This window comes from Diachasma alloeum, unplaced genomic scaffold, assembly GCF_001412515.2.
Source record: "Diachasma alloeum isolate Michigan unplaced genomic scaffold, Dall2.0 Dall_scaffold_00277, whole genome shotgun sequence".
NCBI lineage: Eukaryota > Metazoa > Arthropoda > Insecta > Hymenoptera > Braconidae > Diachasma > Diachasma alloeum.
In genome coordinates this window covers 1,806,273-1,833,759 of record NW_021680416.1, presented here as the reverse complement: position 1 = coordinate 1,833,759, position 27,487 = coordinate 1,806,273, and the positions used below count along the sequence as shown (strand labels likewise).

Below are 27,487 nucleotides of genomic sequence, written 5' to 3'. Positions count from 1 at the left end.
CTGTCACCTCCGAGGGTTTCATTGGCATCAGGGGGTCAATAAATACAGAATCAACGTTCACTATTTTTTATTTAAACACCGCCTGCAAACGGGGAGATGAGGGTGGCTAAAATATATTCTGCAACCCTGTCTCCTCGTTGGCTACAAATTTCAACCCTCCGCATACATGCCTTCCCCTTCACCCAGTCGTAAAATCACGCGTTCTCGGTAGCATCGAGGAGGGCTTCTCAGGACCGAAAAGAACTGAGGATTCGAATGGTCTCTGGAAAAGTACGTCGCAGAACTGATTCGGACTTACCAGGTCCATCTAGGTCTGGAGAGATCTTGAAAGACCTGTGTACGTCCAATCAGAACCAAATCCTCGACTCGGGGTGCGACTGTGTCTGCAGTAAAAAAAGATGTTTAGGTGAATTTCTAAAAATTGGGGATAGATTCCTGAAAATTGAGGATTGTCCACTGGAAAATAGTACTTTTTCCCCGAAAAACAAAACTTTTGATTCTCTGTGATGATACATATTTCAAAATTTAATCAACCGTGGATATTCAGACGGATATTCGACGTTTCCATGGCCAGATCTCTGGAAATTTCAGTGGAAATGTCACTTGACGCGAAAAATTCAGGAAAAAAATTGTCGACAGTGCGACTATCTAAACACTAAAAAAAATGTTTACCCTCTGATGAACTTCATATTCCTGTTCAGTTAATCGAGTTTCCAGTGGGAAAAAATAAATATGAAGGATGTCCATCCATATTTACCGAAGTTCCCCGTCTGCATCCGCAAAATCCAATCAGTTTTTGATCGCGTATCATACGCAGAATGTATGGGTTTTTGTTCTCGAACATTTCTGTAGCTTTTTCTCTTCGTTCCCCTTTACAATCCAAATAACTGTCGTTTGATGGAGGGCACAAAACCAAATACGAGTAGACATAACCGTACAATTGGATAATGGCCGACTCTATTTTACACCCTGAGCGGAACGACTGTATTCAATGTCGTAAAAAAATCCTGAAATCTCGGGGTTGACGGCCGATATCAGTGAAAGACTTGTAGCCACGTGTACATTTCCACTGTATCCTGAATAAAGTTTTGTGAACGAAAGTACATATGCGAGTGTCAGCTGCGCAGACAAAAAATTTACAGATAGTTCTGTCGATACAAGGAGCAATGACATAAACTACATGAATACGTGATTTAGATAGTTGACATTGAGAGCAAGGGGACAAAGAACTTTGGGAATCTTCGATTCAGTTGAACGCGAGTACAGAATTTTATATATTCGCTGAACAATTCTGGAAACTGCACGGAGAGAAATGTTCAGTAAAAATTACGGAACTCTCACTTCACTCACCGATTACGGAATCGACTCAGAAAATTTAAGCGACGGTATCGTAATTTTTCACAAGAGATTCAGATAAAAATTACCGTGACAGTTCCGTAAAATTTACTACAACCACATTTCGCTCCGGAATTACGGAAAAGATACGTCATTTTTATTGACTATTTCTCTCCGTGTGGAGTTTCAAATTTCACTCGATTCAATGGAATCCCAAATTTTTGGAAATCGGAAAGAAGAATTCCCCACTTTACTCGAATTTCCATTAAAAACATGAACATTTACCTAAATTATTCTCATTTTAATTTATATCCACGGAAAAATTGAACTGGAATTAAAAAATCCATGGATTATCGCATCAAATTGTGAAGTTTCAACAACAAAATTCTTCGAACTGTCAGCGAAACTGTGACTTGATAAAAATTCCCGAGAAGTACACCGGAAATTTCAGTCGAAAACCTCTGAAACTTCTGGGAATTTTTCCTGATTAATGCGATCGATATTCACAATCAAGGTTATCTAATCCATCCAATAACACTGAAGCCCGCAACGAGCGAGGAAGGTGTTTCTGCTCACCGGCATTACATCACGTTCGCGCGCATGATGCGAAACCACCGGTCCGACCTCTCGTCGATCCACACCACTCTCTCCAGGATTTCATCTGCATTTCGTGACGTGAATCCCGCCGCGCTGCGCATTCTGTACACATGACAGTGGACAACACCAGTCTTTCCGCGAAAAAATCCTCTTCACAATTTAATTTCCGGAGAAAATGAAGAGCGGAGGGGCCGTTGTTGAAGCTGATCTCAATTCCGTTATTTCTAGAAATCCTATTAAGGTCATCCTTAACGAAGCTCTCATTAACTCAAGTCTCTTTACATTTGAGGATACCTATGGAGGTGATAGATAGATCGACACTTTCGTTAATTGCCCATTCATGATGAAATGTGCGAGGATTTTATTGATAGGAGAGGAAATCCTTGTTTTTCTTCCAAATTTCCTCCTAAAATTATTACGACATTTCAATATTTAATTAGACATGAAAGGATTCTCTAGCGAAGCGGTAAAACGGTTTAAGTGGATTTTGACTAAGATCTTCGTCAGTTTTTTTATGAATATTTAGGAATGAAGGCAAATGACGCAATTTTCAATAAAATCTTTTTTGTGGAGCAAAAAAAGAGCTACAGAAAAGGTTATTATTCCACCTGAATTATTTTTCCAACCGCGTGCATTAATTTGAAAATTTCTCATCCTTCTCCACACCCAGAAAAGTGGTTTATTTGAATTAGATAAATTTTATTTGAATAAAAAAATCCTCTGTTAGAATCAAATGAACCATTTGTTTGATTTAAATAAATTTTATTTACTTCAAATAAACCAATTTTTCTGCGTGCAGGACATTTTCCTCTGTGATTTTAACGTCCTCGATGAATTAACACAAAAAAATCCATTTATTTTTACCAATAAATAAATGATTCAATTGTTAATAAATGATTTAATTTTTTTTAGGACTGAGATTTACCACTGGAAACGTTGACAAAAATAAATGGTTTTTTTGTGTTAATTGATTGAGGACGTTAAAATAGCCGAGAACCACAAAATGGCGTGAAGGAGGAGAAATGTTGAAAGGTTATTATTAAAATTCCGCTATCTCCCTTAGATTCAGAGAAATGGGGCATTTCACACTGAGAAAAAAAATTATTTTTGCCAAATATCCATTTACTTGAGAGAAGTATTTATTTTGTCAATTCCATATTTCTCCTGCCGAGTCATTCCCGGTCAATTCTCATTAGGCTTCAATTGTGACAATTATATTGCTCTAGAAGATGATCATGTTAGCTGTGATCTTGAGTGAGCTCCCTCAATAATTATCAACATTGAAAAATTAATCAAAATTCTTTCCCCTAGAAAATAAGAAATTTAGGAAAAATGAATAATTATTGAAGGAGTTCATCGAAGGTCATGTAGAGCATAGTCTTCCTATAGAGCAACATGATTGTCATAATTGAAACCTAATCAGGCTTGTCTGGGAATGACTCGGATAGAGAAATTCAACTTTAAAAAAGTAAATACTTCTCTCAAGTAAATAGATATTTGGCAAAAATATATTTTTTTCTCAGTGCAGTCAAAATAAAATTGTGTATTTCGAATTTTTTTCTATTCAAACAAATTAAAACAAACAAAATTTGTTCGTGTGTTGGTTTTGAAACAGACAAACAAATTGAAAAAAAAATATCGATTTTTTTTTCTATTCAAACAAATCGAAATCACTGTCGTATTAGTTGGATTGAAGAAATTGGAAAAAATTTCACGAAATAAAAAAAGGGCTGTCTATTTCGCCCCAGAAGTTTTCAAAATAAAACAAAATCAAATTTTTCAACAGACAATTCTCAACTCTCTGGGGCATTCTCTTTCCAAAACCTCATGCTAGACATAGTTTGAAATGTTTCACGATAGAGAATTCGAATTGTTTCGCTCAGGTATGTTTCACCACTAATTTGATGAACGACAAAATACGTATATCTCGTCACCTAGAGAACGGAACCGAATCAGTATGCATTGTGCCAGGTACACGTTGCCTCGTAAAACCAGAGAGCCCTAGTGAGCTTCTCCGTGTAGTCCCACAACGCCCGATACTTCCCCGAGTCGTAAATAAATTCAACTGATGGCATCACTGCATTATGATGATAATTATGTGTTCCAGTATTCCAGTGTATCACGAATTACGCAATCAAAAAGTTCAATGGGAGGTAAAATTCTAGTGGTATTTCCAGGAAATGATATCCACTGATCCCTTATTATCAGCGATTTTTATCGGCCGTTTCGTACTTCAACCGCTTCCTGGAATAAAAAACGTTTGAAAGAAGAAAAAATCAGTCGGGGATTGAGGATTTTTCCCTAGTCATATCGCGACGCTTCGATTAAGGGGGTCTGCGCTTTTCCGCACGGAGAGAAATATTCAATAAAAATTACGTATCTTTTCCGTAATTCCGGAGCGAAATGTGGGTGTAGGAAATTTTACGGAACTGTCACGGAATTTTTCCGGAGTGTTCCGTAATTTTTATCTGAATCTCCTGTGCAAAATTACGGTACCGTCACTTAAATTTTCTGAGTCGATTCCGTAATCGGTGAGTGAAGTGAGAGTTCCGTGATTTTTTCTGAACATTTCTCTCCGTGCGAGAAGTTAATTACAAGAATTCAGTAGCGAAGTGGTAAAGTGGTACAAGTCAATTTTGACTATTGACCAGTTTTCAAGGAATATCTCGGAATCTAAGGGAGATCGCCAAATTTTTGTTATAACCTTTTTTATAGAGCCGGTTAAGAGCTACAACAAATGTTGTTACGAAAATTTTGCTATCTTCCTTAGATTCCGAAATATTCCTAAAAAACTCAACTGGGAAGTAAGTCGACTTAAAGTAGCTCTACCCTTCGGCCGGGCTATGCTGTAATTTTGGATATTTTCAGTTTTTAAATCTTCCAACTAAATTGTATGAACAAAATTTGAAACAATTCATACCCAGTCTGTATTATCTAAACTAAATTTCCCAAAATATTGATATTTTTTCAAACATTTCCCTCTTATAAATAAACAATAAAACTTGTCTACAAAACGGTGGATTATTTTTTATGAGGTGCCAAAAAAATTCTTGATTTCTTCACATCTAATGAAACAAAATTCCGATTTTAATCATTGACTACAACGGAAATGTTGATTTTCACATAAGAAACTGGGTTAAATCCTGATTTTTAAACATTTCTTCTTCGAAAAACCAAAACGATAATTAAATTGAGAAAAAAATTAGAATGCCGAATCTAATCGAGTTTTCTGCAATTTTTCGCAGTTTTCAATAATCTCTGAATTTACCGTAAGGGTAGAGCTACTCTAGAGCGTTTTACCACTTCGCTACTGGATTCATCAGTTTAAAAACTATCACCATAACCCTTTGTCGAGTCCCTTGTACGGAGACTGAGCTGTAGAATTGGTGAAAAACTAGTAATACTTTCTACCAACAGCCCCAGCCCCTTCCACGAAATATTTTCGTACGCGATGCAATCAACTTTGGCTCCCAAACAAAAACAAGAAGTTTCCAAAATCTACGACTGCAAGCATTCCCAATTAATTGTCGTCTATATATAAATATTGAAAAATACTTGTCTCCCAGTTTCCCATTCATCCGCATATACAAATGGATAAATAAACTCCGGGAACGTCACAGGTGAGCATGCAATAAATCACCCATTCGAGAGAGACAGAATGAACACAACTCACCTGACACGTCTTCCAACAACAAAAAGACCATCCCTCATTGTTATTCCGCCAGCCCCTCCCCTCCCGCCCCGCCCGGCTGTTATTTCATCGGCTTTTCACGCTATCAACAACAGTCTTGTAATTCCCCCAAACAGCGGCCCGCGGAGGATCTGGAAATAGTCGAAATCTATGTTTAGATTGTGTTCCAATAACCCTCACCACTGCCCTACACTCGAGATCGTGAATCGTAATTCAAGAGCGGCTTTTATTATTCCGGTCGAGTGCATTCGTGAGTACCTATGTATAATATAAACATCTGGAAATTACTGCGGTATATAAGGCCTTGGGCGCTGGATACTGCGAGTCTCAATTTTCTCCCCTCACTGCACTCTCCCTGTTCAAGTCAGGTGCCGTTGTACGGCTGCCGGGGAGGATATCGTTTGTCCGCATTGAGCTCAGTTTCGGGAATCGTAACCCAATGTCGAGGGTTTCCACGTACGTCTTCTCATTTACGGCTTTTTCAGATTCAGTGATGCTATCTCGGTTCGATTGTCTCATTTTATTGGTCGAATTTGAGGAGTTTCTCGGAGTTCCGGCAATTTTTTCGGGGGGAAATCATCGTCAGAGTTTATGGGGAGTAAGAGTGCTCTTCAGGCGCAATAGCAAACTTAGTTTCCGAACTTTTTTCGGGAAAACGATATTGGAAAAATGAAATTCAACACATTGCGTTCATAAGAGCTATATATTCCACGAGATGTTGAGTATTACGCAATTCTATTCCTCTGATTTTTATTTTTTTAGTTTTTCTTAAGGATATTCAAGTATTTTATACATTTCAGTACCGAAGCGGTAAAACGGGTTAAGTCGATTTTGACTTATGGTCCGTTTTTGATTAATATCTCGGAATCTAAAAGAGATAGCAAAATATTTCTTATGACCTTTTTTGGAGGGTCAATTGATGGTTATAAAAAAGGTCATAACAGAAATTGTTCTATCTCTTTTAGATTCCGAGATATTCGTCAAAAACTGGGCAATAGTCAAAATCGACTTAACCCGGTTTACCGCTTCGCTACTGATTTCACTGACGAGAAAATTGCCAATTGGCGATGTTTGACTTTTTGCTTCCGAATGGAGGTTTTGTAATCGCTCAAATTTAAGTTTGGGATTTTTTGCGTTATACTGACTCAGATTAATTGCAAAAATGCAATTTTTAGACATCATCCACACGTGCGTGTGTACGTGTGTACATATGTAAGGCAAAAAGCACCAAAATCCATTCGTGAACAATAACTAATCCGTTCTATCAGTGAGTAAGACTTGTTTGAGAACTTTGTCGTTTGTCTCTCAGTCTGAACTGCGATCCCGGTAAATCTCCTGGTATTTTTTCTCTCCGTGCAAAAACTGTTCAAGATTTACCCAATCCCGATCCCCTAAATGGTCCCCTTGACCATTAATTATGTTTATAAATAGGGGAACACACTCAGCTGCACCTCTCCTACATATTCCAATTCCAACCATCCTCGGAGTGACGGTTATAAAGATCCCACCGAACTAGTCCCCTCTAATCCCGTCGCATGCACGGCTAGAACCCAACGACGTAATTCCCCCGAGGGGGGTATCACCATTGATCTGAAACAAAAAAGAAAATATTTTCAGAAGGAACAGGTCCAGCGGTGCTAATGGAGGGATAGATCAATCGAACAGCTGAATCGCTCACTCGAATTTATGAAAATTTCAGACGTTTTTAGGGTCTGAAAATTTCAGACGTTTTTAGGGTCAGGTTAGGGTCTATTCGGTCTCACCAAATGTTCATTCGTTAATAGTTAACGAACGTATATTTCAGTAGCGAAGTGGTAAAACGGTTTCAGTTGATTTTGACTATTCGTCAGTTTTCAATGAATATCTCGTAATCCAAGGCAGATAGCCAAATTTTTGTTATGACCTTTTCTGTAGAGCAAATTGAGAGCTGCAAAAAAGATATGAACGAAAATTTCGCTATCTCCCTTAGATTCGGAGATATTCCTCGAAAACTCAGCTGAGAGATCAGTCGACTTGAAGCGTTTTACCACTTCGCTACTGATTTGAGGAGCCTTGTTTGACTTGACTTGCGCCATTCAAGTGAACCATTCGTTAACTATTAACGAATATTCATTTGGTCATATTCAACTCTACCATTCGTTAATAGTTAACGAATCTCGTTTGGAATAAATCAATCATTCTATCACTGTAACGAAAAGCAATAGAATCTAATGAATGTCAAATCTTTAAAGCTACACTCGGTGAAACGGGTCTGAGTGGGAAACCCCGGTGAGATTAGTTTGTTTTATACCCCACAATAAAGTGGGTTTAGGTACCACATTACCTCTTTTCTGAAAAGTAGACCGTGTAATAACGAGAAAGAGCAGCCAGAGTCGTCTCTACGGTATTATTTTTAGCGTGACTGAGACATCTTTAGACATACATCCAGAAATAATTACTCTAATTTGTTTTCTGGGTGTCCAATATTTTTGTCAATGTCATTGGGTATTGGGAGAAAATGTATAACGGAAGATTCAGTAGTTTTGACAATTAAATGAATAGAGGTGAAGATATTCGGCGCGAAATCGATGGATTTGATAGTAAAATGGTAAAACGTACACTTATAATTTCCACGGAACAAATCATAATTTGAAGAGTAAACAACAATTTTGTTATTGGCAAAACAAAATAATTTCGAAGGGACAATTTTTCTGGGAAAAAAATATTCTTTCCTCGTCAATGTATTCTTTCTGTGGTATAAACTTATGGAGTTCTTTCAGATCAAATAATTGTCGTACAATGGATTATATTTTTTCCTGCCAACCATTCGAATTTTTCTAGGGATATTTCCGATGATCACGACAAAAATTTAATTTTTGTGAAAGATACACGGAGAGAAATTTTTGTTAAAAAATATCCTACCGTTCTGTAAAAGTGTATCATGAGTCATCGTTTCCTCATTTCTATCCCGAAATTTAGTAAAAATTAGTATATGATGATCAAATTTGGTTCTACGTTGGAGAAATTTTATCCTGACGCATAATAAATTTTACCCTTCCAGTCCAATAATTTTTATGTAGATAACAGCGAAAATTCTAGAACGTTTGTTAAATTTTACCCTAGCGAGTAATTTTGACTCTACCGGCACGGTAATTTTTATTTTTATTAGGATAAAATTTCTCTGACGTAGAATAAAATTTGATCATCATATATTAATTTTGGATTGGTAGGATAATTTTTATCGAAAATTTCTCTCCGTGTACTAAATTTGTAAATTTAAAATCTGTGAATGTATAAAATGTATAAATTACGCTTAACACACCGTTTAACTTACGTTTAGATTATTCTGTGTGACTCCTCACAATTCATCGTCATTCTAGAATGATAAATCCCGAATATTCCCTGATCCCACCCCCAGATCCGTCTCAAGCCTTCGCCGATACACTCAACCCGTCCGATCCCCCTTCCCTCGAGCAACATCAAACAGCCGATAATTCGCCCGCGTCAGCCACCCTGCACCCCCAAGTCTTAAGACCCAACGTCTTGTGATATCAGCATTCACTTACCTTTTTCCGTAGCAAAGTCTCTCTTGAATATGCTAATGCCTCCGTTAAACACGCCAAGGATGTTCGATACGCTTACCATGCGTTATGCCGGTCGACAGCCCAGTCGGCCCCGTGGATTTTCACCAACATAATCCCATTCCCTCATAATGCATGTGTACACATGTGTATCCATTTGGAAAGGCCTCACACGTACATGCCCTCCATATTAAGCCACTGACACGCAGTTCACCACCCTCACGGTTAACTTGACTTTCGCGTGACCCATCTCCCTCGACGCTTTAACGAACGTCGCCCCTCCCCTCCCCCTCTCCATCCCCCTCTCACTGCCATATCTTATCGGACGGCGAGAGAAAAATGGACAAGTTATCAAACAAGTCTTGACTGGGCAAAACAAAATTGAAGTTAAAAATTACGAAAAAATAAATTGTGTGGTTTTCAAATGTTTTCATATTTTCGGTTCAAATTTCACTGGGAATTTAGCGGAATTACAAATTTTTGAGCGGTAGATGAGGATTTCCCCACTCAATTGAATTCTCAATTAATTGGAAATTCTAGAACATATTTACCTGATTTTTGATAAAATTTATCCTACCGTTCTATAAAAGTGTATCATGAGTCATCGTTTCCTCATTTCTATCCCGAAATTTAGTAAAAATTAATATATGATGATTAAATTTTATTCTACGTTAGAGAAATTTTATCCTGATAAAAATAAAAATTACCGTCCCAGTAGAGTAAATATTACTGTACCGGTAGGGTAAAATTTACCAACCGTTCTAGAATTTTCGTTGTTATCTACATAAAAATTATTGGACTGGAAGGGTAAAATGTGTTATGCGTCAGGATAAAATTTCTCTAACGTAGAATGAAATTTGATCATCACATATTAATTTTTACTAAATTTCGGGATAGAAATGAGGAAACGATGATTCATGATACACTTTTATAGAACGGTAGGATAATTTTTATCAAAAATTTCTCTCCGTGTACCGTAACTATTATTTTTTTGACAATTCCCTCGTAATTAAAACTACCAATGAAATTTCTCTCAGTGCGGATAGTGTAAATAAATCCTGTAGATTTGAGCACCTTAAACAATAAAAAAACTGGTAAATTTTGAATTCCAAAATTCCTAAAAATTCTCGTGGGATTATCACTTGATCAAACCTATCTTTCGCCCTCCTTTTACTCGTCTTCAAATATAAATTTTCTGAGAATGCATTTTACCACTTTACCCTCACGTCACAAAATTTTTTACTACATTTTTTCCGCGTACCTGAATTTACTTTCCTCACATATACCCGTTCATCCACCTTCACTCACCCGATCGAAGTCTCCAATACGATCTGTTAGAAGTTACAACTCCGACTTTTACGGTCTTAAAACATTGAACCCGTTTTACGGCTATTGTTTCCTCCAGCCCCCATCAACTCAACGGAAAATGTTAATACACGTAGAGGTTCACGAGGCGGTTGAAAAAAGCGTTAATTATCCAATGGTGTCAAAGTCCGGAAAACAATGCACACGCGATGCGAAATTGGAATCAGCTATTGGTGGATCGATGACAGCCAAGGCCATCAGACATTTCAACTTTAATATCTACGGTCGTTTTCCTTCCTGATGCCGACAGGGGATACTTTGTGTGCGCATCAGCTATATTTTTCGCTACGCTGAGCCCGCTGAATCCACCTGATTTCCATATTTCTAGGAGTCTCTCAATATTCGCATGATGGATCATAAAGAATTTCATCTTTTTCATTTCTGGAAAATAAACATGTCTGGAAGAAGCTGTTTTACGTGAAAATAATGCCCTCAAGTTGCGTTAACACTTGGGTCGTTGAGTATAACGATGAAAATTGAATTCGAAATGCACGAAAGAATAATTATTCATCGTTGATAATTTTTTTAAACCAGAGTCGAGGATTGGTTCTCTCAAAAATATGTGGAAAAAGTGAAAATTGAAAAAAAAAATTTTTCACCCGGAGCCAAGGGTCAGATTTTCGGTTTTTCCAGGGGGAAAGTCGATTAACCGAATAATCGTCAATGTTCCTAACTAACTTATTGATTGGTAAAATAATTCGGCATTTGAATATTCAATTGATGATTAATTTAACAATAAAAAATTGAAGGGTAGTTCTAATTTATGATTCTGGCTATGTCTGCCTCCAGAATTCTAATTTTCATTTCAACCTTGGAAATGTCATTTTCCCATGAAACTCTGCGTCATAAAACTTCCGCGCTTCTGAAATAATTGTGGACGTCCGCATGAAAAGGGACCACTTTGTCGATTCCATTTTCCGAGATATTCACGTTTTTCTCTTGCCAACTCCCATTTAAACCCATGTTAAATTATTTTTTCGATTGTCTATAGCGTCGTCACTCTTTACGCTATCAAGTTCATTTTTGGCTCTAAATTTGCAGAATCAGATCAAGATTATCGGGATATACATAACTCTAATAGTGCCAAAGTGGTCCCTTTTCATGCGGACGTCCACAATTATTGTCAATAGAACTAGACAGTCGATGCCCCACAAATTTCACCTCAATGTTTATATTCACATCGACTTCAATTCGAAATTTATTCCAGGTTTTAATTTCCAACCCGGCGTATGTTCATTCCACTTTAATTGCGCTCTGCCATAATAATTCCGAGTAAATCCGAGTAATCGAGAGGACTATTGGGAAGTGTGAAACTAATTAAGTTATAGTAGTTCATCACCGTGGAGTGAACTTTAAACTAGCGGACGTGTCCTTGTTAGGGGGGAGTGAGCGTGGGCTAGCTGATTTATGCGCAATCTTCATCGTGGTAGCGGTATTGTTGGTTCTTGCAGCTGCCTGAACTTTCTGAAACTTGAAAAATTCGAGAAAATTATCAGGATGTAATTTTCCACTCTGCTATGTTGCAGCACTCTACTTTCCGCAGTCGGACTTGACGCTGAGGCTGCCTTATTATGGGAAGAGTGATGCGACGGCGAATCCGGACATTAGTATTTTCGTCTTGAGAACATTAAGGAATGATTCAGCGGTTTCCAGGGATCCGAAGTACCAAATTGTTTCGGAGAATGATAGGGCGGTGAGGCTGGATGAAGGGACTGGAGAAATTAGTCTGCAATCTCTGCCGAAGAAAGGTACGTATCAAGATGTTTCGTCCGTAGTCCCCCTCCCCCGGAGACAAACAAATAAATTTCAGTGAAGAATTATTTGTTGGAAATTATACCATTGATTAAACGGCGGGGAGAACGAATTTTTTAACACGTAATGATTAATTATTTGGGTCGATGATTTATACATTTCATGTAATTAAAACATTTTTATTGAAATCAACATGTAAGTTTATTCTATTTTACTAGCGAACTCACTAGATTAATTCATATTATGTTATTTTATTTTATTTTGATTTCATTATCGTCTTCACAATTAAATTAATTTAATTTTATTCATTCTTATTGTTATTATATGTACTTTTGTTCCTTAACTCACAAGTTACAACATTGAATGACGAGGAATTCTCCATAAATCGCGTGAGAATACAGATCGACAAACAATTTTCGATAATGATCTCAGTGAAGACTTATTTGTTGAAAATCATATAATTGATTAAACGGCGGAGAGAACGAATTTATTAACACGTAATGATCAATTATTTGGGTCGATGATTTATACATTTCATGTAATTAAAACATTTTTATTGAAATAAATATATAAGTTTATTCTATTTTACTAGTGAACTCACGAGATTAATTCATATTATGTTATTTTATTTTATTTTGATTTCATTATCGTCTTCACAATTAAATTAATTTAATTTTATTCATTCTTATTGTTATTATATGTACTTTTGTTCCTTAACTCACAAGTTACAACATTGAATGACGAGGAATTCTCCATAAATCGCGTGAGAATACAGATCGACAAACAATTTTCGATAATGATCTCAGTGAAGACTTATTTGTTGAAAATCATATAATTGATTAAACGGCGGAGAGAACGAATTTATTAACACGTAATGATCAATTATTTGGGTCGATGATTTATACATTTCATGTAATTAAAACATTTTTATTGAAATCAATATATAAGTTTATTCTATTTTACTAGTGAACTCACGAGATTAATTCATATTATGTTATTTTATTTTATTTTGATTTCATTATCGTCTTCACAATTAAATTAATTTAATTTTATTCATTCTTATTGTTATTATATGTACTTTTGTTCCTTAACTCACAAGTTACAACATTGAATGACGAGGAATTCTCCATAAATCGCGTGAGAATACAGATCGACAAACAATTTTCGATAATGATCTCAGTGAAGACTTATTTGTTGAAAATCATATAATTGATTAAACGGCGGAGAGAACGAATTTATTAACACGTAATGATCAATTATTTGGGTCGATGATTTATACATTTCATGTAATTAAAATATTTTTATTGAAATCAATATATAAGTTTATTCTATTTTACTAGTGAACTCCCGAGATTAATTCATATTATGTTATTTTATTTTATTTTGTTTCCATTGTCGTCTTCACCATTTAATTAATTCAATTTTATTCATTCTTATTGTTATTATATGTACTTTTGTTCCTTAACTCACAAGTTACAACATTGAATGACGAGGAATTCTCCATAAATCGCGTGAGAATACAGATCGACAAACAAAAAGTTTTTCTTCTCTCTGTCCTTCTATTTATTTTCTCTTTTATTTTCCCCAAAATATACAGACCTCCAAATGATTAAAATAATGATTCACAACGCCCATTGAATCGAATTACCTCGGGAAGTGCGAGGCTTTCCGGTTGAATTTTGTCATGCCTGAACAAATTATCGATTCCATTTAATTTATAGATATAAGTAATTACCACATTTTATGACTGAATAGGTGGTGGTAAAACTATTGTCGTCCAGGCGAAGGAACGTGGTGGCGATGCAACAATAGAGATTAAACTGCAACCCACTGAAATTAAAGGGGATAGGATTAATTGCTCGGAGTTCACCCAAGTATATTAACGTTTTATCAGTAATCTGATTGTCAATTCAATACTGTATTTCACGGATTATTTCAATTTTCAGGACGTGTGTTTCTGGGATGTAGCGAAATACAAAATTTATGAGAACCAACCGTCCACGATGCTCGGGAAAATTGGACCCGCTGCTTACAGAACATTGTGCCCAAATCTCCGAGTAACTCGCTATGAATTGCTGAATGGTAAAGTTTTGGGAGTTCTAACTGAATCATCTATTATTTCCACGGGGAACGGTTTTTGCGATGGCATTGCTTTTACATGGAGAGAAATTTTCTAGAAAAATTCTAGTATGAGTACTGAAAAAAATCACAATCCACCGGTTGTGAAAAATGCTAGTGCTGTTAAGGTAAAATTTGTCAGGATTTCTGGTAAAATTTCTGAAGATTTCTATGAAATTTTCACAGAAATGGGGGGGAGGGGGGAAATTCACGTTGTCGCAAATAAAATTTTCAGTGCCAGCACTGGAATTCCAGTGCTAGCACTAGAATTTTTCTAAAAAATGTCTCTCCGTGTGGAAAAAAATTATTTTTCATCATTTTCATTTACTGCAACGGAGACGCACTGATCGTCCACCTCATGTACTTGAGTAAACCTTCCCGTTTTTCACTGAAATTTCATATCCACTGAGTTTCATGCCCTCATAAATGCGTAATAAGAACGAATCAGACATAGAAAGAAAACTCAATCCATGAAGATGTTTTTTTTTTCATTTAAATAAAGATGAATAATAAGCGAAATGGATTTTTAACTTTTAATTATTTAGAATTATTCATTTTAATTGAATTTCATTTGAATTAAATTTTTAATTTCCATTGATTATTTTTCCCAATCGGATTTCGACCAATCAGAGCGCAGTATTTGAGGCTACCCGACAGTTTTATTTCGGATATTTCCTCCTAGCTTTTGAATATTTCGCAGTAGTTCTTCATTTTTTTTACCTGAATATTTGATCAATACTCTTCCACTTTTCAAAGTGACCCGATCAATATTCATAATTGTTGAAAAATAATTGAAGTGTTATGATCGATTTTCTAGAAAAGTGAACAATTCTCTTGAATTGTTCAAACAACCCCAGAATTTACTAAATAAACTGAATAATTTCCAGAATTTTTATCGAATGAAAAATAAAACACACATTTTTTTAAAGACCAGACAACTTTTTCGGTTTTCCTATAATTTGAAACCTCGATATGTCGAAATTAAAAATGGAAGAGAAAAAAATGAATCAAAATTAATCAAATTTATAGCATTTCAATTCTTTTCAATTTCTCAAAAATATTTTCTGTTTTTGACGTCTCCATTTTTCCTATTTTTTTTCACAGTGTGGGTATGTGGTTTACGTTCCAGGAACCGATTATTTTCATATAATAAACGAGGAGTTATACTCCAACGCCTCCCTGGATCGAGACACCCTGGATTACCCGGGGGGTCCAGGACCTCACCTGGACCTCCGAGCTCGATGTTTTCTCTGGGAAGAGAGGACCGGGCGGCAATATATTCATGAGAAAAATCTCGACATCGACATACTTGATCTGGACGACAACCCCCCCATCGCACAAATTGACACCAATGTTGAAATAGAGCTTGCGGATTTCAAAGCGGTGAGAATAAAAATCCCCTGCGCATGTCTGTTGTGGGGAGACTACTATGAGTTTTAAAAGTCGTGGGTTATTGGAGTGAGACTTTTCATACATTGAAGATCAATTATATAGATCTGAAAATGGATAATTAGTGCAAGAAAAATTTGTTTTATTATTCGTTTGGCGGAAAACGCTTAAAATGCCAAAAACAGACCAGGACCTCCAATTTTTGAGCTACGAAGGATTTTTTGTTTCCAAAAGTTTTGAAAAAACATGTGGAATAACAATTACGAGCTATTTTTTTTTAATTCGCCTCTTACATGGCTAAATTTGCTTTTTTTGTATTTTTTTACACAAATAGTGAATTTTTCTATATGAAAAAAAGGAAATCAGCTGTGTAAGAGTCGAATTCCAAAAAACTGGCTCGTAATTGTTGTTCCATACATTTCTCCGAAAATTTTGAAAAAAAAAAAAATTCTGTAGCTCAAAAATTGGAGGCCCTGGGCTGTTTTTAACATTTTAAGCGTTTTCGGGTAAACGAACAGTAAAAAAAATTTTTTTTGCACTAATTATTCGTTTTCAGATCTATATAATTGATCTGTAACGTATGAAAAATCTCACTCCAATAAACCACGACTTTTAGAACTCATAGTAGTCTCCCCTTAAAGGAAATTAAACTTATATACAAATGGAGAGAAATTCTTTTACAAATTTTTTAGACAACGTTGGCCTTTTTGACAGCAAAATTTTAATTTGATTCAATAACTTCGTGAGACCACAAGGCCGAACAATAAATCTTCATCATGAATCGCAAACGATCGAATAACACTCCTCATGTAATTCAGTAGCGAAGTGGTCAAACGGTTTAAGTCGATTTTGGCTGTTGGCCAGTTTTCAATGAATATCTCGAAATCTAAGGGAGATAGCAAAATTTTTCTCATTACCTTTTTAGTAGCACTCAATTTTNAATTACGAGCTATTTTTTTTTAATTCGCCTCTTACATGGCTAAATTTGCTTTTTTTGTATTTTTTTACACAAATAGTGAATTTTTCTATATGAAAAAAAGGAAATCAGCTGTGTAAGAGTCGAATTCCAAAAAACTGGCTCGTAATTGTTGTTCTATACATTTTTTCGAAAATTTTGAAAAAAAAAAAAATTCTGTAGCTCAAAAATTGGAGGCCCTGGGCTGTTTTTAACATTTTAAGCGTTTTCGGGTAAACGAACAGTAAAAAAAATTTTTTTTGCACTAATTATTCGTTTTCAGATCTATATAATTGATCTGTAACGTATGAAAAATCTCACTCCAATAAACCACGACTTTTAGAACTCATAGTAGTCTCCCCTTAAAGGAAATTAAACTTATATACAAATGGAGAGAAATTCTTTTACAAATTTTTTAGACAACGTTGGCCTTTTTGACAGCAAAATTTTAATTTGATTCAATAACTTCGTGAGACCACAAGGCCGAACAATAAATCTTCATCATGAATCGCAAACGATCGAATAACACTCCTCATGTAATTCAGTAGCGAAGTGGTCAAACGGTTTAAGTCGATTTTGGCTGTTGGCCAGTTTTCAATGAATATCTCGAAATCTAAGGGAGATAGCAAAATTTTTCTCATTACCTTTTTAGTAGCACTCAATTTTTTCTACAAAAAAGGTTATTATGAAAATTTCGCTATCTCCCTTAAATTCGGAAATATTTACGGAAAACTCGACCAAAGATTAAATTGATTTAAACGGTTTGACCACTTCGCTACTGAATTCTTCAGAAAAGTTCTGGAAAAAATCCTAATCCACCGGCTACACGAAGAGAAATATTCAATGAAAATTACTGAACAATTCACGTAAGCCGCAATGGGAATCATTTTCCGGCAATTTTTATAGGAATGAAAGAGATGAAATCTGAAACGTTCAATGAATTTTCAGGTTCATCACCGAACAAAGTACGAAATTGTCACGTAATTTTTCCCGAAGAAGTAAAATCTTACAGAAACTTGCCGACTTATTATGCCTCCAAAATCAAAAATTCTTGAACGTTCAACAATTTTTATGAAGCTGATGAGTTATTTCTACGTTCCGTTGCGTAAAATTTCCCGTCATTAGACGGGTGATTAATTTTTACGGAACAAATCGTAGAATTTACGTGGCGATTCGTACAATTTTAGTTCCGACTCCCACTTTTTATTGAATTTTACTTCGCTCGCGGATTAAGTTTCGAAACGTAATTTTTACGTTTTTTTGTGGTAATTTTTATTGAATTTTTCTCTCCGTGTGATAAATTCTAGGGCTATTAAAGCCGCATTTCTAGGGATTTCTGATGAAACTCCCATGAATTTCTGTGAAAATAACATAAAACCGCTGGAAAAATTCACGTGCTACTCAATAAAAGTTCCGGTACTGGAATTTTTCCCTGACCCTTTCCTCCTTCTTTGCGCCCTTTTCCCGGAAAACCAGAATTTCTCTCCGTGCAGGTCTCGCTCTTCGTTTTATTCGTTTTATCTGACTCGTTGAGTTCTCTTATTTCACCTCGAGCTTGACGCATGGCCAAGATTATCTTTTGGCTTGTCTGCAGTTTTCGCTTCTCGGAGTCGTGAAAGCTTTTGTTTTGAATTTCCCTCGCAGGGCACGAGACTGGACAACAACGAGCTCATGGTGAACGACGCTGATGCAGCTTCGAGTAATGTCTACAGCGTCAGGATCTTGGGGGATATACATAATGCGTTGAATATTACGTTCAATACGATGTCCATTGAACATCCGACTCGACCAGAAACTCCACCATATACCGCAATTTTCACAAGTATGTGAAGCAGTTCATGTGATTTTAAGTGGCTTTCTTCAATTTTTAATGGTTTCTTTTCAAAGTACATTATTTTTTAATTGAAAGATTAAAAAAACGACAAACAATATTTACCGTTTTAGTTTTTATGAGTAAAAATGTTTAAAAACCATTATTTAAGGACATCCAAGTATTTTTTACTATTTAGTACAGACCACACATTCAACCACTTTCAATCATCAAATTTGTCAATTATATTGCGTGAGAAAAATTTGAAACAAATCATGAATATTCAACGTCATTCAAATGACATTTGGCACAGAATTATTATTTTTTTAAACATTAATTGTTTATAAATAAATAATTAAGATTGTTTAAACTTTCGGAAACCTTATTTTTTATGAAATAAAACATATGAATAAGGTTGTTACAATCCCGAATCAATGAATTTTTCAAAAATTAATTTTAATTAATTAATTTTCAAAAATTGCTATTTTTTAATTATTCTATAAATCTTCCTCCAAAATTACATCTTCTAATTTTTTTTCAGATTTCTAGGATGTTTTCTAACGATTCAATATCGAGATTCAAATTCAGTTCTGCAAAGTTTAAATAATAAAATCATTGTAAAATATCCAGAGGCTTAGGATCAAATGGAGCTCAAATGAAAGTTCTGATGTTCGACTATAAAAGTAGAAAAGCATTTCATTGGAGAAAAAATAGCCAAAGTACTTGGATATCCTTAATCCATACTCTTATGTGCACATCGCCAAATATTGCATATTTCCGTTTAAATAAAAGATTAAAATCAGAATTTTTTTTCTAAAAATGAGAAAAAAATCATGAAAAATATTGGAACTTGTTTAATCACGATTTATCGTTTTTTTTATATTATTAATAATATCCGGCCAGAATCATGCCAACAATGGTGACGAATATCTTCAAACTCATGAATTGAAAAACCGTTCATTCATACCTTTACTTGAAAAAATTGCTCAATTGAAAATTCCAGAATACATCTGCTTGAATTTCTCTGATTTCCATTAATTTTCGTGGAATAATTGAACTAAAATTACCGGTTTCCGTCGATGCTTTCATAAAATCTCCAATTTTCAGTGCTGAAATTCCTCCAAATTTCTGTGGAACTCTAATGCACTAAAAACGTCCCAGAAATGGACCGAAAATTTCATTAAAAAAATTTTAACAGCGCAACTAAATCTATATTTTGCGAGAAAAATGTGTCACGTCGGGACACTCTTCAAATATTGACCACGAAATTTTAATTCTTTTTCAACTTTTAATGAATTTTTTTTAGTTCAAAGAGTGATTTTGTTATTTAAAAAAAGACTCAGTATACATGTCTCATTCTCTCCACCCCCAACCAGGAATATTCTCCAGGACAACGCTCCTTCCTAAATCTCCATACAGAGTGATCCTGCAAGTAACCGACGAGTCGCTGCTCCCGGGAAAAGGCGAAAAATCGGTAAGAAAATCGACTCCATCCATCAAACCCACTCTGATCAAACGTCCCAGAAAAATGGCATCTCCCAATCGCACAATACAATTTTGACAACACACCCGATCGGTTTTCAATTCAGTAGCGAAGTGGTAAAACGGTATAAGTCGATTTTGACGGCCATTTTTCAGTGAATATCTCGGAATCTACGGGAGATAGCTAAACTTGTGTTGGAACCTTTTTTGTAGCACTCAATTTGCTCTACAAAAAAGGTTATTATGAATATTTCGTTATCTCCTTCAGATTCGGAGATATTCTTCAAAAACTCAACTAAGAGATAGGTCGGCTCAAACCGTTTTACCACTTCACTACTGAATTGAAAACTCTATTCCATACGCGAACAGTGGCAGTTTTGTTGGGATCATAGAATGATTTAAAACGCAATTTCCGGTTGAGACACAGTACGCCTGTACCCGCCCCACGCTAATGTGAATATCGCCTACACATAGTTAGCGGCATTCGATAAAAATGAGAGGAAAAAAGCCCACCGAGCCAACGATTATCAAATAGCAATTAGTCTGCCCGGACGCTTGAAATCAATGCTCGCCCCGCCCCTCGCCGGATCCTCAATAACTTTTCCCTAAGTATGAATAACGGAATAAGTGTTTCTACGTGTGAAATTGCGGAAACCTTCCGCAGGAAGTGCAGTCTAATGGCCCTTGAATTAAGATCTCCGGATTTCAGTTAAATTAATTTTTTTTAAACGAGCATCCTCTCCACAATTTTTTTCCTCCGCTGCACGCGCAGGAGTTGACTACTGGTTTATACATATTATTTATAATTATTACATATTTATTTATTCATTAAAAAGAAAGTTAATATTCGCTATTGTGTTTAGATTTGGGAAAAAAATTTGAATCTTTTTCGACGAACACATGAATAAAAATTTGTTATTCACGATTTTTTTAAAGAATAATAAATCTATCATTATTATCATTTGTTTATTTAAATAATAAAAAAAAATTACAATGAGTAATCATTTTTTTAAGCCAAGATAAGCTTGAGTGAAGTGAAAAAAAAATGCGAAAAACACTTGAATCTCAAACAATTATTTCATTCATAATTATCATTTATTTATTCAAATAATAAATAAAATAATCGTATGCCTACCATGCGCTTATTACTGGTTTATACATATTATTTATAATTATTACATATTCATTTATTCATTAAAAAGAAAGTTAATATTCGCTATTGTGTTTAGATTTGGGAAAAAAATTTGAATCTTTTTCGACGAACACATGAATAAAAATTTGTTATTCACGATTTTTTTAAAGAATAATAAACCTATTATTATTATCATTTGTTTATTTAAATAATAAAAAAAAATTACAATGAGTAATAATTTTTTAAAGCCAAGATGAGCTTGAATGAAGTGAGAAAAAATTGAGAAAAAGAATTGAATCTCAAACAGTTGTCTCATTCATAATTATCATTTATTTATTCAAATAATAAATAAAATAAACGTATGCCTACCATGCGCTTATTACTGGTTTATACATATTATTTATAATTATTACATATTCATTTATTCATTAAAAAGAAAGTTAATATTCGCTATTGTGTTTAGATTTGGGAAAAAAATTTGAATCTTTTTCGACGAACACATGAATAAAAATTTGTTATTCACGATTTTTTTAAAGAATAATAAACCTATTATTATTATCATTTGTTTATTTAAATAATTAAAAAAATTACAATGAGTAATAATTTTTTTAAGCCAAGATAAGCTTGAGTGAAGTGAAAAAAAAATGCGAAAAACACTTGAATCTCAAACAATTATTTCATTCATAATTATCATTTATTTATTCAAATAATAAATAAAATAAGCGTATGTCCACCATGCGCTTGGCGAAATAGATTGCCGACCGAAAATAGTTCACCTATTTTTTAATAGAGGATTTTTAAATTCTGGAGTCTCGTGTCGAAGTCTCGTTCATTCCGTGCCGCGACTATGAACCGACTGGCGGTCGCGTGTAATTATTCTCTTACGCAAAAACGTGACCGTAATACATCAAGATCCAGAACTCGGCGAGGGGCCGGCGGGGGGCTCCAACGTGCCAGCGTTGTAATCCCTCGTCGACGCATTATTTTTCATAATTCAACCGCCCTGCATGATAATCCCTTATTTACCGCACTCTTGCAATTTCTAGGTGAATTTCACACTATCATTCGTGGGACCTCAGCACCATACGACATCTACAACTACTCCTATACCGCTGGATAAACCCATTTCCTTTCCCGATAACATCACAGTCTCTCGGACGGCCTCTAGATTCGCCAGGGTGGCGCAGCCATTCGTAAAACCCCTTGCCACTCAAATATTTACCATCGTAAATTCCAAAATCTTTAATATCACCGCTAGGGGAGGAATTATTTATGTCTCCAATGAGACAACGCTGAGAAATGCCAGTGACCGAATTCCGTAAGTTATGAATTTGAACTAAAATGTGTTGAAAATTTATAGAAATATAGAAGTTCGAGCGCTTCGGCTAGAAAATTTTTACGGGAATTTTGTTGGTTGTTTTGGTGCTTTCTGTTGAAATTCTTCGATCTAGTTGAATGTGTTCTGGAATTCCTAGGCAAAATACCAAAGCATTGTTTTCCATAAAAAATTTTCTAATTTTAATAATAAATTTTATTTTAGTAGTAAGTTGATTTTTTATTCCTTTATTTTTATTTTACCGATTATTTTTGCCTCTGACCGCAACTTTATGGTGAAAATTCAAATATAACATTTCAAACGTCGATCTGAGGCTATTTCCAAATTTTCTCCTGAATGGTAGGATACCATTAAAAAATAGGGGTTGAATCACAGAAATTTGAAGACGAAACTCCTAAGATTGAGGAGTTTATTTCATATTTTCAGATTTTTCATGATTCTTGTAAAAGTGGGAGACAAAATTACTTAATCTTTAGTACAAACAATTTTTTTATTATAAAAAATCGTCGCGTTCAGACAAAATCTCTCAATTATTATTACGAAAAATAGTTTTTTAATGCAATAAAATCGCTGCCTTAAAATCGCATTCTCTATATTTCTAGAATATTTCATGATTTTTCAGCGAGATTTATAACTCAAATGTACGAAAATTCCTCAAAAATATCTCATTCTATTGAAAATTTCGATCCAAAAAAAATGCATGAAAAAATTGGCTAAAACCGAAAGAATTATTCAATAAAATGTTAAATTTTTTGTTAAAATCATTGTAAAATGTTCGGAAACTTGGAGTCAAATGGGACTCAAGTGAAAGCTCTGACGTTCGACTACAAAAGAACAAAAGCATTTCAGTAGAGAAAAAGTAGCCAAAGTACTTGCATATTTTTACAGCTGAGGAGTTTATTTCGAATTTTCACATTTTTTTAGGACGCTTGAGGAAATTTGAGACAAAATCGCTTGATTTTTATTGCAACAAATGTTGTTTTATTACAAAAAATCACTGGGTTGAGACGAAATCTCTGAATTAGTATTACAAAAAAATCTTATTCCAAAAAATCGGTGCCAAAAAATTCTGTTCCGGTTCCCGCGATTCTCTATACTTCTATAATATTTCATGATTGTTCAGTGAAATCCACAACTGAAATGTCCGAAAATTCCTCAAAAATGTCTCATTCAAACGAAAATTTTGATCGGAAAAAAATGTATAAGAAAAAATCCCTAAAAACAAATAGAACTATTCAATAGCCAGTTAAAATTTTTATTTGAAATTCCTCACATCCATCAGGAATCAATAATCGAATATACCTCTAACATTCAGATTAAAGATTAAATGGATATCCCCGAACCGCAAGGTATCCACTCAAAGCCTGCTGGTGTTAGTGTCGGAGATACCTAAATCAGTAGTAGGTAGTTGTTTCGATCAACCGGGAGAAATCCACTCCTGTGCGAACGCTGCGACGCAGAAGGAATGCGAGAAGCTGTGCGGCGTAGGCGTGGGAATATTTATGTGAGTATAGCCGAATGTTTCCTCTCAATTCAGCTCCAGAAAAAGGGAAGAAAAAGATCGTTCAATTTAAACTGTTCCATTAATGCCGCACCGTCGAATTTATTTGGACCGTAGGAATAATGATCCCTCGGGCTGCACTTGGAGATCGAATAACCGTTCGCATTCGATCACGGAGAGGTATGAAACCTGCTCTCCTGACAGGACTCATTGTCCGGATCATGTTTGCGATGAGCTGGAATACTTAGATCATCGGATATGCCCGCAGGATTGCGCCATTGAAGGTAAGAAAAACAAGTCGAAGCTTCATAAAAAATTCGATAACTCGGGAACTACTGGAGATTAGAGAATGCCAATTGTATCGCCCATTCTCTGACACTTACTCCATAGCATATTTTATTTGTTGTTAATTTTTTAATTTGTTGATTGATTAATTAATTGTAAATTCCACTTTCTCGATTCTGCATTTTTTCCCACAAGCTTATTCCCGTTGTGAATGAAAATTTCTCTTGCACTTCTTCGATAACATTGGTATTTATTGAGTCACAATTTTTAACAATATAACTCACCTGGCCCAGCCTGAAAATTTTGATTTCGCATAACTTCAAAAAAAAATTCGTCAATAAAATTCATTATGTTTCGTATATTGTGGACTTCGAAATTATAAAAAATTTCCCATGAAATAGATTAAATTATCAACACAATCCGACTCGATTTTTTTCAAGTTATTTTTAATATCAAATTCTTGTAGAAACTTTTTTCCCCGATGATCGATCAAGATGATGATAATGACGATGTATTGACCCATTCGAGAAGAAATGAACTTTAATTCGTTGAATATCTCATTACAGAGGAGATAACATTCGGCGTAATGAACAAAAACGGAAGGGGTATAAAGGAAGCGGAGGGGGTGTGCGCTTGCACTGACGAGATGAAATGTACCTGCGGTCGGACGTATCGCAATGGTGCAGGAAAAAAGAGCAACAGCACCATAAACGGAACTAAGGGCAGCGGTAGTAAAGACGCCCGAGATGGAGGGAAAACTAAGAGAGAGCGGGAGAAGGAGGTGGAGATGGCTGTGTCAGACGCTCATAAAGGTGAGTTCTGAATGCAGTAAAAAGTACGAGAGAATGATGTTGCAGGATGCTGTGGGAGGAGTTGTATCCTGATTTTTTTCCCCATTCGAAGGGAAAGTAATTGAGAGTGGAAGGCGCACTGGTTTTATAGGCGCTTTAGAGGAGTTTCCGACGATCGATTGATCCTTCGCTTTTTATTTTCAGTTGCCTCTGGTTCCAAGTGCGGAACTGAGTGTGTGATCGGAGTTTTTCTGGCAATATCCATTGCTATATTCATCGTGAGTGGCATCGTCGCTTGTTGGTGGAAGAACAGGTGTGTGAGACTTTTCTTTCACTTTTTGGCGAGGAATTTAATGATTTTATTCAATATTTCATTTTAATTATTCTCGATACTGAGAGAAAAATTACGTGTTCTCGAAGAGGTGTTGTTTGAATGAAAATAGCTCCTAAAGTGACGTTAATCGAGAAATATTTTGTTCCGAAGTCACAGAATTACTTCCTTGCTTCGCATAAAACGAACATTTTTCGAGAGTAAAATACGTATGGTGGGATAGAATGACGAACTGGAAGTGTTAGATATAAGATTTCATCTCAGAATATTCTTTAAGTATTTCTTCAAATGTTTGTTCGAGCATTTTATTTTTGGGAATTTTTAACTTCCGACTTTCTTGGGAAAAGTTTGAGAACATGTTTGAAAAGTTTGAGAACATGTTTTTCTTTTTCAGATAAACGGTTCATTTAAAGTACGTGAACTTTATTTAAATCATTTATCTCTATTTAAATAATTTTTATTATTACAATATGTAATAACAGTGTGGTAATTACAGTGTGTTTATTATATACAGTTTATGTTTGCATAAACTTTCTTTAAATCATTGCTTTGCTTCAAATCAAGTTTATTCAACCATGAACTTTATATTTATTAGGGTTTTTATTCATATCATCCTTTGGATAGCGAAGGGCAGGAATTTATCAACAGATGCTTTACTTGGCTGAAATGAACCGTTAATTATTTCTAAAAGAGTATTTATTAGTAATGAATGAATTATCTCAAAAGATTGCCATTGAGTGTAAAGGTTTCAAATGATAAGTTTTATTCCATTCAAATGCTTCATTTCTCTGGGCATGGCAAGATGAAATTCACTGAGGCTTTAGTTTTTGCTGTAACTTCCATCTCGCCTTATAAACAAATCCCCGGAGAAATTTTCTGATGCCTCTCAAGTTCAAAGATATTTATTTTGTCTTGAAATTTTCCTACTGGATTGTTGATTTATGGAGAGGACTCTCAGAAAATCGTAAAACGTTACGTGCACTCCATTCCCCGATGGCAAAGAAACATCTTAAAGCAAGGAAAACATCAAGCTGATTAAACTTTAATTAAACAGCCTTGTCTTGCAACTTCTAAGGACCTGATAATCCTTTACTCAGCTGAAATGAACAGTTCACTTGTTTCTAACAGAGTATTTATTAATAATGACTGAATTATTTCTCACATGCACTCAAAAGGGTGTCATTGAATGAGTATAAAGGTTTCAAATGGGGAGTTTTATTTGATTCAAATGCAAAACGAAATTCACTCAGGCTTTAGTTTTTGCTGTAACTTCCATGTTGCTTTATAAAGAAGCCCCCGGAGAAGTTTCTCGTGTCTCTTAAATTCAAAGGTATTTATTTTGTCTCACTACTTTTGTTTCACTACTGGATTGTTGATTTATGAAGAGGACTCCCTGAAAATCGTAAAACGCAACGTACACTCCATTCCTCGACGACAATGAAACGTCTTAAGGATATCCAAGTACTTTGGCTATTTTTTCTCCAGTCAAATACTCTTCTACTTTTGTATTCGAACATCGGAGCTTTCATTTGGGCCCCGTTTGATTCTAAGTTTCCGGATATTTTACAATGATTTTATTTTTCAAACTTTGCAGGTCTGGATTTGAAGGTCGTATTTAAACTGCTAGAAAACATTTTAAAAATCTGAGAAAAGTAGAAAGTTTACTATTTGAGGAAGATTGAAGAAATGATTTAAAAATTATAATTTTTGGAAATTTCGAGTATTTTTATAAATAATTTATAAACAATCAATTTTCCACCGTAAAAATTATTTTGCAATGATAACAAATTTCTTCATATTCAGAATTTTACCACAAATCGATTTCATGCCTGAAAAAATAAGAGTTCGGACAGTTTAAACAATTTCAATTATTTATTTATAAGTAAAGAATTATTACATAATAATAATCCGATAAAGTTTGTACTCTGCAATTCTCAATTTCTGTCATTTATTTTACTCATTCTATGAAAAGACAAGAATAGAAATCGAATTGATCGATATTCTTTCATTATTATCGAAAAAAAATAGATTTAAAAACTTTCAGGAGACATTAAAAT

General features: G+C 34.9%; 1 protein-coding gene across 1 annotated transcript in view; it reads left to right on the top strand.

The window, feature by feature from the left end:
* LOC107038031 (proto-oncogene tyrosine-protein kinase receptor Ret) overlaps positions 1–27,487 on the top strand; it is a 58,117-nt gene that overhangs the window by 18,036 nt on the left and 12,594 nt on the right. Inside the window, exons 2-12 of the mRNA XM_015256895.1 lie at positions 12,075–12,296; positions 14,056–14,174; positions 14,247–14,382; positions 15,548–15,801; positions 18,407–18,584; positions 19,949–20,046; positions 22,233–22,504; positions 23,838–24,026; positions 24,141–24,307; positions 24,875–25,120; positions 25,304–25,412. Coding sequence (XP_015112381.1) covers positions 12,075–12,296; positions 14,056–14,174; positions 14,247–14,382; positions 15,548–15,801; positions 18,407–18,584; positions 19,949–20,046; positions 22,233–22,504; positions 23,838–24,026; positions 24,141–24,307; positions 24,875–25,120; positions 25,304–25,412 — 1,990 coding nt within the window. The remainder of the gene's footprint in view (positions 1–12,074; positions 12,297–14,055; positions 14,175–14,246; positions 14,383–15,547; positions 15,802–18,406; positions 18,585–19,948; positions 20,047–22,232; positions 22,505–23,837; positions 24,027–24,140; positions 24,308–24,874; positions 25,121–25,303; positions 25,413–27,487) is intronic.